General features: G+C 30.9%; 1 protein-coding gene across 8 annotated transcripts in view; it reads right to left on the bottom strand.

The window, feature by feature from the left end:
* Positions 1 to 14,177, bottom strand: part of LOC142326349 (polyamine-transporting ATPase 13A3-like) — a 159,562-nt gene that overhangs the window by 88,086 nt on the left and 57,299 nt on the right. For all 8 annotated transcript variants that reach the window (XM_075368802.1, XM_075368785.1, XM_075368794.1 and 5 more), the window contains exon 2: positions 13,409 to 13,473. In XM_075368802.1, coding sequence (XP_075224917.1) covers positions 13,409 to 13,473 — 65 coding nt within the window. The remainder of the gene's footprint in view (positions 1 to 13,408; positions 13,474 to 14,177) is intronic.

Genomic DNA, 14,177 nt, shown 5'->3' with positions numbered 1-14,177 from the left:
AGAAATATACTGATTAAAAAAATAATCATTCGATTGGAAGAAAATGTACGGTTTACAAGTTTATACTTTTGAAAATATCTAATGTTCCTTTTTGTCTACTTTTTGGTCATTACTTTTTAATTATTAAGTCAAATGTTGTAACTGATTCAACGTTATTAATAACTGTGCTACATAATTTTTTTAAATTTTTATTTTAAATGTCTGACTGAAACTACATAATGATAACTTAATATAAATTTCATTTGAAAATGTGCCACATGAAGTCCTCTCTCCGAAAGTCTTCTAAGATGGCGAGGCTTAGTTGAATAAAAACTTCTGAACTTAATTCAGCAATTCGAACAGAATTATAAAACACACTGGCGCTACTAGGAATTATATATTGGTTTATAGTATATGAAAAATAAATTCGTAGTACAAATATTAATAATAAACACGAAAGAAGGAAAATTCAATATTAATAAAATTACTCCTAAAACTCAAATAGCGAAAACCGGAAAATTTCTTTCTTTTACGATAAAGTATTCGTTAAATAAAATAGTTGTTTAAAGAAATTCATGTATTCTTTTAATTCTACGCATTTCTTTTAACAAAGACAACTCGCCGACCACCATGGATTGACTTGGTTAACAAGCGATATCATTCACTTTTATCATATTTAAATAAATCTTAATTATCAGTCTAATAGTAAATTAATAAATAATAATATATTATATATTAATAAATAATAGAATAAGTAAATAAATTTAATTTATGTAAGGATTCTTCCAATATGTACAGAGGTACAGTTGTAAAATGAAAATCAAATTCCTTCCGTCTCTTTGCTGAAACTTTCAGAACTGAAGGATAATATTAATCAAATTGGTATCCCCTTTTTTTTGTTTATAAATTTAATATAATAAACTAATTTGTCGTTATATTAGATAAAAGTTTTAATAGCTCCCCTTCCATCGATATTATTATAGAGAAGATTATCAAATGATACGGCCAAAAGAGAGATCGACCTCTTGAATAAGTTAAAGTAAAAACAAATGAATAAAATAGGCATTATTTCAATCTATAATTAAATTTCTGATTTTCGTTTCATGAAATCAGTTAAACAATTTTCGAAAAAATCTTTAAACTAACGGGAATAATTTACTTTTGCCAGTTTGTTACAATACGTATCTTCACGACTTTTCAGAAATATATTCTAAAAAATTCAGAATGGTACGCTAAGAGTTGTATAAACTGTTCTTCTTGTACCACTTAATTTAGAACAAGATTTTTATACAATAGATACGGAATGTTTTCGAAATCGTAACTGATAACGGCACAAATGAATAACTGATATGATAATTGGCTAGCGTCAATCTTTATATAACTTGTCAAAATATTATGAAATTTCATCGGCTGAGTTATTTTTTACAACCATTCGAAGTAAAAAAACCACTCATTTTTTTCGAATGGAAAAAAATGAGTACCGTGCAGCGATTAGATTTTTTTGAACAGCTACAAATTTCTAGATATAATCGTGTAACACAAAGACTTTTACTGCGACTCTGCACTTACAAATCCGATCTAATATTTTGGGTTTGGTGAATTCAAGACGCGGTTGCCCCAGCTCATATGAAAACAATACTGATCATCAGAAATTGTTGAAATAACTCACGCTATCGTCTTGGAAAAGCGTTGAATAAATAAAACGTAAACGAGATAACTGATTTGGGATTATCACAAGTACATCATTTTCTTATTAAAATTCTAGCAAGATGAGTTTAGTGATTGGTCACAATCAATAAAAACCCAATTGTCATTTATAAGCATCGTTTAAAGCTATTTAAACGGAATTCAAATGACTTTCTGCTTTAACCCAAAATCGTTCATGAAATGTCAATTTTCATCACTACACTAGAAACGAAAGAAGTCAAAACAGTGGTTAAAAAAGGTGGAAGGACTTTAAAGAAAACAAAGTTCGTCGGATGATCGGAAAGACTGCAGTGATTGTGTTTTTGGGAATATGGCATAATAAACGATTGTCATGAAAAGGTAAACCACCTACAGGAGGATTTTATGCAGAGTTATTAGACAGATTGAGTAAAAACGACCCGTTTGAAAGAAAAAAAGTTTTTTCTAAACAATTCACCAGTAACAATTTTAGCAGCAAAATTGCATATCTATGTGACATATTATTCCCTTTTTCACTATATTTCCCAGGTTTAGTGCTATCTGACATTTTCCTGTTCCCGAATGTGAAAAAATGACTTGCTGAAAAGGATTTACGTAAAAAATGAATTTATCAGTGAAAGAAACAATATTTCGACAAATCGTGTTTTCTTAATTATATCAAGAGCAAAGGTTTCGAAAATTAAATTTTGCAAAAAACATTATATTTTCGTAGGTTATCTAGAAAATTATTAAATGCACATAAAAAAATGTGCAAATGTTTGCACATTTGCTCATATGCTCTTCGAATAATAATAAAAAATTTTAACCACGAAGGCTCATATACGTTTCTCATAAAAAATGTATCAACTTCATAAAAGTGCATCACGTCTTACCTAATATTTTTATTTTACAAGGCTAAAGGTGAAGGGTAAATTTTTACAACTTTTTTTTTTAAGAGGGAACGTGTTATTAACTACAAGGACTGCTTTAATAATTAAGTGATCTTGGATTTTATTGCATAACCAGTTACTGATGCAATTTGTACCTTTCAACCGATGTTTTACGATTGATAATTATCCACTTAAAGTATTCTTTTATTTACAAAAGGGTATCTTTTATTTATAATTTGTATTTCCACCTTTTCTTTTTGAGATTAGTTGTTTTGACTGATTTGAGCCATTCCTTTCTATTCTGTGCTAATCGTTTAACATTCCTAAACCGCAACATTCCTGCAAAAATCCTACTTTCTCAATTATTTGTTTCATAAATTCCAACTTTTTCCTTCTTCTCAGGTTTTACTCATACGTATATCTTCTGCAGACGAACTTATTAACATTGGATGACTTAACAATTGTCCTACAAATTACGTACCTTCTTTTTCAGATTTTGCCGTAACTTCTCCATAATTTTTTTCGAGTCTCTTCATTTCGTAGTAGGAGTGAATTCATATAAATAATTTCTTTTGTTGAAATTAATTGGAGATTAAGAAAATTAGATCACTAGAATGTCTTGAAATTAATTTTTATTCTCTTTTAACTCATTATTCTCTTTTAACTCATTTCAGGTCCTCATATGCTGGTCCCTCTAATTTCTCTAGATATACTATATTTTCGTGTAATTTATTTTTATACATTCACTTGCCTTTTTTGTTCTTCAAGTATTTCTTTAACTAGTATCTTTTGTGCCTACTTGCAAAAGTTATAAATAACTACTTTCTCTCCGATAAACGTGTATTTTTACTTTAAATTATAATCTTTCGAGTTAACGTTACATTAACAAAGGTTTTTTTAAATTATAACAACTTCGTATAATCGCTTCGATTTTCTTAAGCTTGCTTTCAGAAATTAATCTCAGGTTTAACATTTTACCTCGTGTACACATGTTTAATTCTAATTAAACTGCCTCCACGTAGCAAACTTTCTAGCTCTCGTTCTTCTTATTATCCTAAATGTTCTTAAGTATGATCTTCATCTTCCTTTTATATAACTATTTTGTAATTTTTTTCTCGACATCTTTTCTTTAATGAAACCTCTTTAACTATAATACGCTTTTATTTAAAATACTTTTAAAAGGGTGTAAATTTTAGGATAAAGCTAGTGTCTGTTCCATTACGTTTTCATGAAAGCGAAACAAGAATATATTATAAGCACTTAAAATAATAACAGAAATAAAGAAGCGAGATTTTTTTGGCCTGGATTAACTAGGTTTGAGAAAAAATACTGCAATAATGGACATAAGAAAAATATAAACAATTTGAATTAAAAATTACAGTTATTGTCTGAGGTGAGCAAACCATGTGCAAAAAGTCAGGAAATAAACCCCAAATTTAATATTCAGTAACGGACTTTAAATGAGAAGGAGTTGATGTCAGTTTGCAATGTCAAAAGAGATAAAATCTTAACATTTGATGAAAGAGAGGTTTCTACTTCAGTTTCTTAACGACGACTAAATTAAAAACAGAATTCATATCTCTATGCATTTTAATTTTTATAATTAAATTTCTATTAATCGCTGCTTAACTGTCACTGTTTTATATTTAATAATTTATTAGGCTTAGCTTTTATTTTTCTCTAATACTTTTTAGAGGGAATGTAGGTATCTTTTAGTTTCCGCCGATAACATAGTTCTGAAAGTTTGTTTTTTCCGTTCCTTTGACCTAATCGTAATCCAAAAATATCATCTCTTTCCTTTTTTTCCTACATTGGCATTCTAGTCACTTAATATTGTTAAAATTTAATCCCTGGTTACTTTCCTCATATGACTAAGTTCGGTAGTCCGGTTTACCCCTAACATTTTCAGTAGCCTCATGTGTTTATTTAGATATCATTTATACCTTGTCGTGATATGATGAAAAGTTAAATGAACTACTGTCCTAGACTTGGGATTTCCGTTTATGCAAGCCAAAATAAATTTCTCCTTATAAACTGGTAAACAACACCCACTGTTCATCTTATTCCTAATATCTGGATTAAACTGTGATTTAGCCAAAATTATTATATTATTTGTGATTGAAGCTTATGTAATCCATACACAATAATTAATGAACTTCCTTTATCACTGAGAAAGATAATAAGTAGATGTGGTAAATTAAATAACAACTACACAGAAATAAAGAATATTATGATAAAAACTTAATTCTTTAATTAAATTAAAGAACTTGTAAACAAGATTAGGTATACACATAAATTAATATTTTTTATTTCAAAGCGTATTTAATTGACAGTAATTTCAATATCGCAATACCATAAAAGTAAGACAATTTTTTCTCTGTAAATTCGTCCTTAAAACCATTACCTTCGCCATACCAGCCCATTGTTTTTAGTCTGAAGGGCTTTGTAGGTTGTCGCCTTTTGATCTTGCGTAGCAGGTCTTAATTTCAATTTTTTTCATATTTCAAGTAATAATGCTTATTGTTGGATTATAGATTTAAATTTTTTTTTTCAATCCATCGTAATTTGTTTTTATTACCTTATTCACAAAAAATGTTCACAAATATAAGGAAAACTTAGTTTACATAACATACAGGCAGTTTAGTATTATATCAATGCTATTGTTTAGAAAAATTGCCGAGTATTATGAAAATTACGCTCTCGTAGATAAATAGGTAGTTTTTTTTTAGTTTAACCGCTGAGATTTATTTTATATATTTAATGACAATACACAATTTAAAAAAATAACAAAAAAGAAACAATATAAATAAAATCTGAGTAATTGACAATAGTTTCATGTGCTCATCCGTATTCTATTGTGTAAAACTTGTCAATTGTTGTAAAAACATATTTTTTACAAACTTTTGATTTCTTTTCAACTTTAGTTAAAATTTCCTCATTACCATTGTCAGTTAAAATTGAATGTTCAGCATCCGATTAATGCCTGAACATTTTAGTGAGTATTACTCTGCACATTTTTACTCGCTGTTGAATTTAAATGATGGCAGTAATAACGATCTAACAGCTGTCAGCTACACAATAATCATTCGTACAATGAGTCGGGTATAATTATCCTAGAATTTCTATATTAAATTTCGTAACTGTCTGGAATAAAATTAATGATCGGCAGACAATTGAAATAAGATGTAATCAAAATATTAAAAAATAACAAATTATTTTTTTTTGTTTTTTAAATAAATAAATGTACATACCGTATTTGCTCGAATCTAAGGTATATTTTTCCCCTCTTTTTATTTAATATCCGAAAAATTGCGGCTTAGATCTAAATATTTTTTTTATTTGAAAAAAGTTTATTATAGATTTTTAAAACCTCTTAGATTCTGTGTGTTACAACTCCTTAAGTTTTGTATTACGATTTTAAATTAACATTTTAAAAAGATTAAACATTGTAAATAAAAACATCCTCTCTCAAAAGTTTCTCTCCGGAGATTTCTCCAAGTAGATGATATGTTGCTCTTTATAAAAGTTGATCGATCTAGGAAATAGGAAAAAACGAGAAATTTTCCACTGATGTGATAGTGCATGTCCACAAGAATGGTTGATAACTTTCAAAATGGAAGACTAAATTTCGTGTGGAGTAGAAGACTAGGAACTCTCTGAAAACCTAAAACATGATTGTAATGGATGCATTTAAGAAAATTTAGCGAATTGAGTGAAAAATAAATTAAGGAAAGAAAATTGTGGCTTGGTGATAGACGGTATGACCAGCCAACTCCAGCCACCCAATGTCTGTATTATGAAGTCTTTCAAAGACCACGTAAGAAAAAATAAAAAACTGGTTACATACAGCAAACCATCATTACAACTGGTTACGTATAGCAACTGCTTTCGGAAAATTAAAAAAGGTAATTTCTTCAACAACAGTGGAATGTGTTTCTATCGACTGTGATAAAAACACAGGCGATATCTTTACTTCTTTTTCCTGTTTAGCCTCCGGTAACTATCGTTCAGATAATTCTTCAGAGGATGAATGAAGATGATATTATGAGTGTAAATGAAGTATAGTCTTGTATATTCTCAGTTCGACCATTCCTGAGATGTGTGGTTAATTGAAACCCAACAACCAAAGAAAACCAGTATCCACGATCTAGTACTCACATCCGTGTAAAAATAGGCTTTACTAGGATTTGAACGCTGGAACTCTCGACTTCCAAATCAGCTGATTTGGGAAGACGCGTTCACCACTAGACCAATCCGGTGGGTTTGTGATACCTAATTACGTAATATCTCACTCCATTGAAAATGCAGCATCACAAATGCCAAGGATGAAACAGAAGATGTTCTAACAATGGATAATGATGACGTTGAGACTGCTTCCAGAGACAGTAGTCATAATGAAAGTGTTTAACTGATTAAAATTAATATTTATTCAATTTAAATTACCTATATGGAATAATTTTATGTATTGAAAATTTTTATTATTTACATGTCAATTTTTTTTTAATACAATCCTTTGAAGTAATTCTTGTTGTTATTATTTTTGTTAAATTTTTTTTTTGAAAGATATTTTTATTACTCTTATTTATATTTATCAGATATTTTCACAGAAGACTTTTGAAATTTTGTGATGTGGATTAGAATAAGGGGTGACTTAAATTTGAGCAAATATGGTATACATTATGTATATATATATATATATATATATATATATATATATATATATGGTATGCATTATATATATATATATATACGGTATACATTATAAACCGTTTTAATAATTCAGCGGATGGTCCCCCACAACCAAGTCAGGGGTATAAACTGAAGTTTTCACTAAGGGAACTAGGATAAAACTCCATTGTTGCGAGCAACATTTTTGGTAGTATGTTATTTATTCATCTGCATCGAATGATGAGACATTTACACGAAATTGGCTCTATAAAGTGTAGAACTAGGCGCAGGGTTCGTGTTTCCGCGAACTCGGTTAGCTACTTCAGAGGTCAATGATGTAGGACATTCAAGATAACCGGACGAGGCCTGCAGCGAAGGCAAAAGTTGAGTTATAAATCACTGATGCAAATGTCTACCGAGGCATTTACGTAGAGGCATCCCAACGAAGTCTGGCTTATTACTAAGAGATGTAAAAAATTCGAGGGCGAAAGACGACTCCCGTTAAAGACCATCAAGGCTATGAACCGGGGGGGGGGGAGTGTTGTGGCGACCGGAAGCGTCACAAGGCGAGTGTCTACTTCTACGGGGTTGGATGGTCCCCCCCATCGAAGTAAAGAAAAAACTTTAATATTAACATATGTCCGGAAACTCTTAGTTTTCTGGCTATCCGTCATTTTGTATTTATAACATAAAAATTTATTTCTCAGAAATGATTGATCGTAACGAGCTGCCAGGGTACCTAAAAGTTTACTTGTATAAAAATAATGGACCTAATCTCTCAATTCGTTTTAGAGTGGTGGCAATGTAAACTATTTAATTGTTAATATTTTTTCAATCGCTGATTTACTTAAATATTAAGTTATACAAAAAAATTTTAACATTTTATGATAAAGAAATGGCATTTTATTTATTCAAATCCGTTCATAAATAACAAACTTATGGCAAGACTTCTTGAAGTGAGTCACTCTAGATTAAAAAAAAAACCCAAAAAAACCGTTTTTCATTTCCTTCCGAATAAAATTAAATAACTCGACACGATGTTAATTAAAAAGTTATCATATAATAAATTATAATAATTTACTAATATTGAAAATATAAATCATGAAAACATTAAAATAATAAATAATATTAATGTTGAAATAACTTGAAGAACTTGGTAAATCAAGACGACCACGTTCAATATGTTCACCCGAATTCGAAGAGGGTGTGTTAGATGAAATATCTAACCATCCCGAAAAAAGTACTAGAGCCGACCTTGAAGTTCAGTGTTAATAATGCAACAGTTTGGAAGGTTTTGCATAAGCAACAACTCCATGCCTATCGCTATCAGCGAGTACAAACTATTTTACCTCTTGGTTATACTCACTATGTTCAGCTAAATATAATTAGCCAATGAATAATGGCTTATCCAAAAATGTACAATCCGAATGTTTTGAAGGATATTTTCTTTATTGATGAAGCGAAATTTATAAAATCGGCCATTCTTAACCTGCACTTATGATCAATTGAAAACCCTCATGCCATTTCAGAACGGAGAACTAGTATCAGTTTTCTGTAAACGTATGGGCCGGTATTCTTGGCAACCACTTATTTATCTGTTTTTTACTTGAAACGCTTAAAGGTGAAAGATATTTGCATTACTTGACGGCTGATGTTCCATTTTTACTCGAAGTTTGCCATTAAACACACGCAAAAAAATGTGATTTATGCCGGATGGGGCCCCGGCTTGTTATAGATTACAAATTCGAGAACACCTAAATGAAGCATATCCAAACAGACGGACTCTGGGCTCAGTAGAATGGCCTGCAAGTTCTCCCTCCCGATCTCAAGCCTCTTCACTTTTTCTTATAGGCCTATTTAAAGAAACTTGTATACCATACCCCAGTTGATACCGTAAAAGAGTTGTGTACATGAATTCTAAATGGGATTGAGAGGATTGACAGACACCTGGCATGTTTGAAAAGTCCGGAAGTGAAAAAAGCCTGATTATATGCATTTAGAATGAGGGTCCCCATTTTGAACAGGTACTGCATTTTCTTTTGTTAATGTTTTATTATCTGATACGGTACTTTATTGTTCTTAAAATGTCAATTTAAAAAAAAAAACAGTTTGTCAAATAACCAGTGTTTGTTCATTAAATGAAAAACGGTGTAATGCAAATTATTTTTCAATATAAATATTATTTATTATAATATTTTCGTGATTTCAATAAAATTTTATTTTAATATTTTCAATATTATTAAAGCATTATAATTTATTATATGATAAAATTTATAAAATTATTTTAGTTGAGATCGTGTCGAGTTGTTTTATGTTGTTGAAATGTTATGTTATGTTGATGAAATGAAAACTAGTTTTTAATGTATAGAGTGATTCATTTCAAGACGTTTTGCCGTAAGTTTGCTATTTACATATGAACAAATTTGAATAAATAAGGTCTTATTTTCTTTTTCATAAAATGCTTAACATATTTCTTAATAACATAACATTTAAATAAACAAGTTGTCGCAAAGATATTAGAAATTAAATAGTTTACATTGCCGCCATTTTGAAATGGATTGTGTGATCAGGTTTATTATTTTGATACAGTGTACGAAAGCAGTATACGAAATTTCAACTTTATATGATTAACCGTTCCTGATAAATAAATTTTTATGTTCAAAATACAAAATGGCGGATAACCAGTAAACGAAGCATCTCTGAACGAACATATGTTGATCGATTTTTTTTCTTTATTTCGATGAGGTGCATCATCCGTTAAATTACTGATAAGGTTTTATTACCTGATAAAGTTATAAACACCCTGCGTATATATGTACTTAACCATAATACCAGTGGTATATGACCGTAATACACTCAGTATAATATTGTCGGTGGTATTTCCATTGAACAGTTTCGATGGCGAAGTGGATTTAAAACGGTTACATTTGAGATCGAGCATTTTTTGGTAAAATAAAATTAAACAACATAAATAATAAATAAACTTACAAATGAACTCTTGTATAATCAATCAAATACTTCCAGTTAAGTACGTATAAGTTAGAAAAAATTTGTAGATTTTTTTTTAAGGAAATTAAAAAACAAGATAGTTTTTACAGGGTAATTTCTTTTTTTACTACCTTTTTTAGACAAATGAATCGTGAAATGCCTATTATGATACATATTAATATATTACAGTCGTTTATGAATTTACTCTGTAATTATTTTATTTTCAAAAAGACAGAACTCAGCTACAGAGTATATTTTCCCACGTTGTAGATCATGAAAATGAGATTTTCAGTTTTTTTTTTAGAGAATTCCTATATTTATCGTCATGTGTGTAGGTTTTTGTCTGTGAGAGGTATTACTTACGCGTTTGAGTCATTGATAATCGACATACTATTACAGTACTCTTACACATGACTATTTTATCATTAACAAAAGATAATTACGTGCCATCATTTTATCGTTAACAAAACATAATTATGTTTCATCCGTGGACCTGCCAATCCACGGATAAAACAGGCAACAGACAGGTACATGCTCATTAAACGAACAAGTAACACAACTGCCTATGGGACCCGACTGAACAAATTTACACTAGATTGTAAATATAAATAACGTTTTTAAATAATATTAATTTCAGACTCCAAAAATTACCCATCCATTATGCCTACTGTTAACATACTTAATGTATTACAACAAGAAGATCCCAAAATCAAATTTCAAAAGTATTTCTAAAAAACGTTGTTTCTAATCTTATCTGCTTTAGATTCTTTGATTTTGTTTCGTAAAAGCGAATACTAAGGAAAAAAATCGTTTAATGAAGAAAGAATCCCTGTTCAAAATTTTCTAAACAGAAAATGTTTCCTAGTTATTTCTACATTATTTTATTTAACTTTTATTTAATAATATCCTTCTTTTAAGTTAAAAGATAAACTTAACTTTAAGACGGTTAAGCAAATGGATCCTGAAAATTTAGTACACAATGAATCTCGCGTGATCTAACCAAAGAGAAGAGATTTTCGAGGTAATAAACTATTTTATTTTATTTTTTTCTTTTTGTTGACGAAATTCTACGCATGTAACACAATTATGTTAAGAATTTAATGAATATTTATACATACTGTTCCACGTAATAGTGTTCTACAACAGGCTAGAATCCTATAAACCGAAGTGGAGCTGCGAGTTGAGCTGTTACCTTAGGTGGCAATCCTAGTCTAACATCTTAAAAATTAATTTTAACAAACATATAAAAACCTTTTTCACCAAAATAACATAAAAATAAATTTTACAGCAAACACATGTTAATACAGAATTCCGATTTTTGAATAAAGAAGAGTTCGTTATTTTAGTATTAACACAGTTGTAACAAAACTTCTGTGTTTACAAAAGTGAATTGAACTATAATGTGGGTTTTAGTTTTACAGTCTTTAAATATTTAAGAGACGGTTGTTTCGGCCAAATCATTACCAATAATGCCATTAATTCTGAATGCTGGTTTAAAGTTTGGCGTAATGCCGCATTACGCACGTAAGAAGATACAACGAACCGTTCCACGCCAATTTTCTAGATGTAACTGGAACAATACTAAGCTATATAAACAATGCATGGGTTAACTGATGTTTGCCAATTGCAAACGACAACGGAAACGTGACGGCGACCGTCTCTCACTGATATTTACACAGAAATACATTACCTAATGTGTTGAGCACACACAAAGCCGTAAACAAATTAGATGAGACTTATTTTGTGCACTGTTTGATAAAGACCGACCAGCAAATTTTAGGTTCTATTTACTTTTAATAGCAGCCAACACATAAAATATTATGACTTCATTGGACCATAAGATGAGGATTTTTGAGCTGTAAATCGGTTGACCTCTCTTTTTTCTGTTTCGCTTCCGGAACCGCCGTAAGGTATTACTTCAGAGGATGAATGAGGATAATATGTATGAATGTGAATGAGGTGTAGTCTTGTACATGCTCAGGTCGACCACTCCTGAGAAGTGTGGTTAATTGAAACCCAACCGCTAATGAACACCGGTATCCACGATCTAGTTTTCAAATCCGTATTAAAGTACCTACCTTTACTAGGATTTGAACCTCAGAACTCTCGACTTCGAAATCAGCCGATTTGCGATAACGAGTTCACCTCTAGACCAGCCCGGTGGACTTAAAAATCAGTTGACCTAGTTTGCGGAATCGTTACATATTAAACAACGAATAACATTAGTAATGAGGTCAATATAATTTCAGTTTATGAAAGTATGAATAAAAGAAAACTTAATGTAACATCCGACCCAGTAACATCATGCAAGTAATGTAACATCATACAAAGGCCAGTCAACATTTTAAGAGTAATGCTGTACGGGCAAAGGATATCGAGGAGCAGAGAAGAAGATATTAGCTGGAGAGGCTCTAGTGAGAGTTGGTTACATGGTGTGGATCAATACAGAGGCTAAAAAGAGATGAAAACCGGCGAAAACGGAGAAGATAAGGATGGGTGAACGAGGGGATGAAGGACAGCCTCCTTCAGAGCCGTCGCGCGTCCGCGCTTGTGTGGATGAGCGACGGTGATGATGTACGGGAACTCTTGATCCTCCGAGCTCGAGACACCTCCGAGGCTGAGTAACGCTTAATTGCGTCCGAACCCGGGAGGGGAGTCCGGTGAGATAGGAGATTTAGTTGGTAGGGCGCAGGCATACATACGCTCCCACCGGGTTGGTCCAGTGGTGAACGCGTCTTCCCAAATCAGCTGATTTGAAAGTCGAGAGTTCCAGCGTTCAAATCCTAGTAAAGTCGGTTATTTTTACACGGATTTGAATACTAGATCGTGGATACCGGTGTTCATTAGTGGTTGGGTTTCAATTAACCACACATCTCAGGAACGGTCGAACTGAGACTGTACAAGACTACACTTCACATTTACACTCATACATATAATCCTCATTCATCCTCTGAAGTATTATCTGAACGGTAATTACCGGAGCCTAGACAGGAGAAAGAAAGGCATACATACGCACTCTTAGTAACATCTTGCGGAATCTGTTCGCGAGCTCGAAACTCTGACCGTAAACGAGGTTTCTCCGACTCATCAAGAAAAATTAAAAAAAATACAATAAAACTTTGCTAATTTTAGAGTTGCTAATTAAAACAAAGAATTTCAGTAGACAAAATATAAAATTAACGGAATTAAAACAAAAGAAATATATTTTTTAATTTTACCTGTATGGTTTTCCGAGTACATAATATAAAAGTTTTGAAGAAATCTTTCGGCAAGCCAGTTTTATCTGTAACAGAAATCTTAAATTAATCATTACTTAAAATAAGAATCAGTAAAATAAAATTGGTAAATCAAAAACCTAATAATTAAGAATCGGTAATTAATACGTTTAAAACTATTGATTAATGATAGGATAGTAATTTAATATATGTGCACTGAGTAACCAGTTACAATTTTCAACGGATACTGTAACATAAATACGATGTAATTTTAAGCTGGTATTTACAATTGCAATAAATTAAAAGAAAATATTGTGACCCTGATGTGCAATTTCATTAAAAACGTTATTACTTATTTAAACCAACCGATTTAATGCGATTCGAAATCAAGCATTACGCAACATATATTTTAATTCTACGTGATGAATAAAACCTTTTTTTAACTTCTGTATCAAATTGAATTTTTTCACATTTTTACTGGTAAATAAAACTACACTATTATTATATTATTAGCACATATTCAAATAAATACACATACAGATGCGTTGGCACACATTCGGTTTCGTTTGGATCATTTTCTATACTTAAACAGAAGGAAATTTTTTGTGATGAAACTTATCCGAAGTTTAAACCAAGTTCATCGTAACCACTTTACCCAGCAAGTTAATCGGATTTGTCATTGGTATGTGAATTAGTATGAGAATGTGAAATATGATGAGAAACAGAAAAGGAGACTAACTGCAAAATATTTGGGTTGGTAAACGAATATTCT

The sequence above is a fragment of the Lycorma delicatula genome, chromosome 1 (genome assembly GCF_047948215.1).
Source record: "Lycorma delicatula isolate Av1 chromosome 1, ASM4794821v1, whole genome shotgun sequence".
Taxonomy (NCBI): Eukaryota; Metazoa; Arthropoda; class Insecta; order Hemiptera; family Fulgoridae; genus Lycorma; species Lycorma delicatula.
Note: the sequence above shows the minus strand (reverse complement) of the source record. Positions and strands in the feature narration are given on the sequence as shown.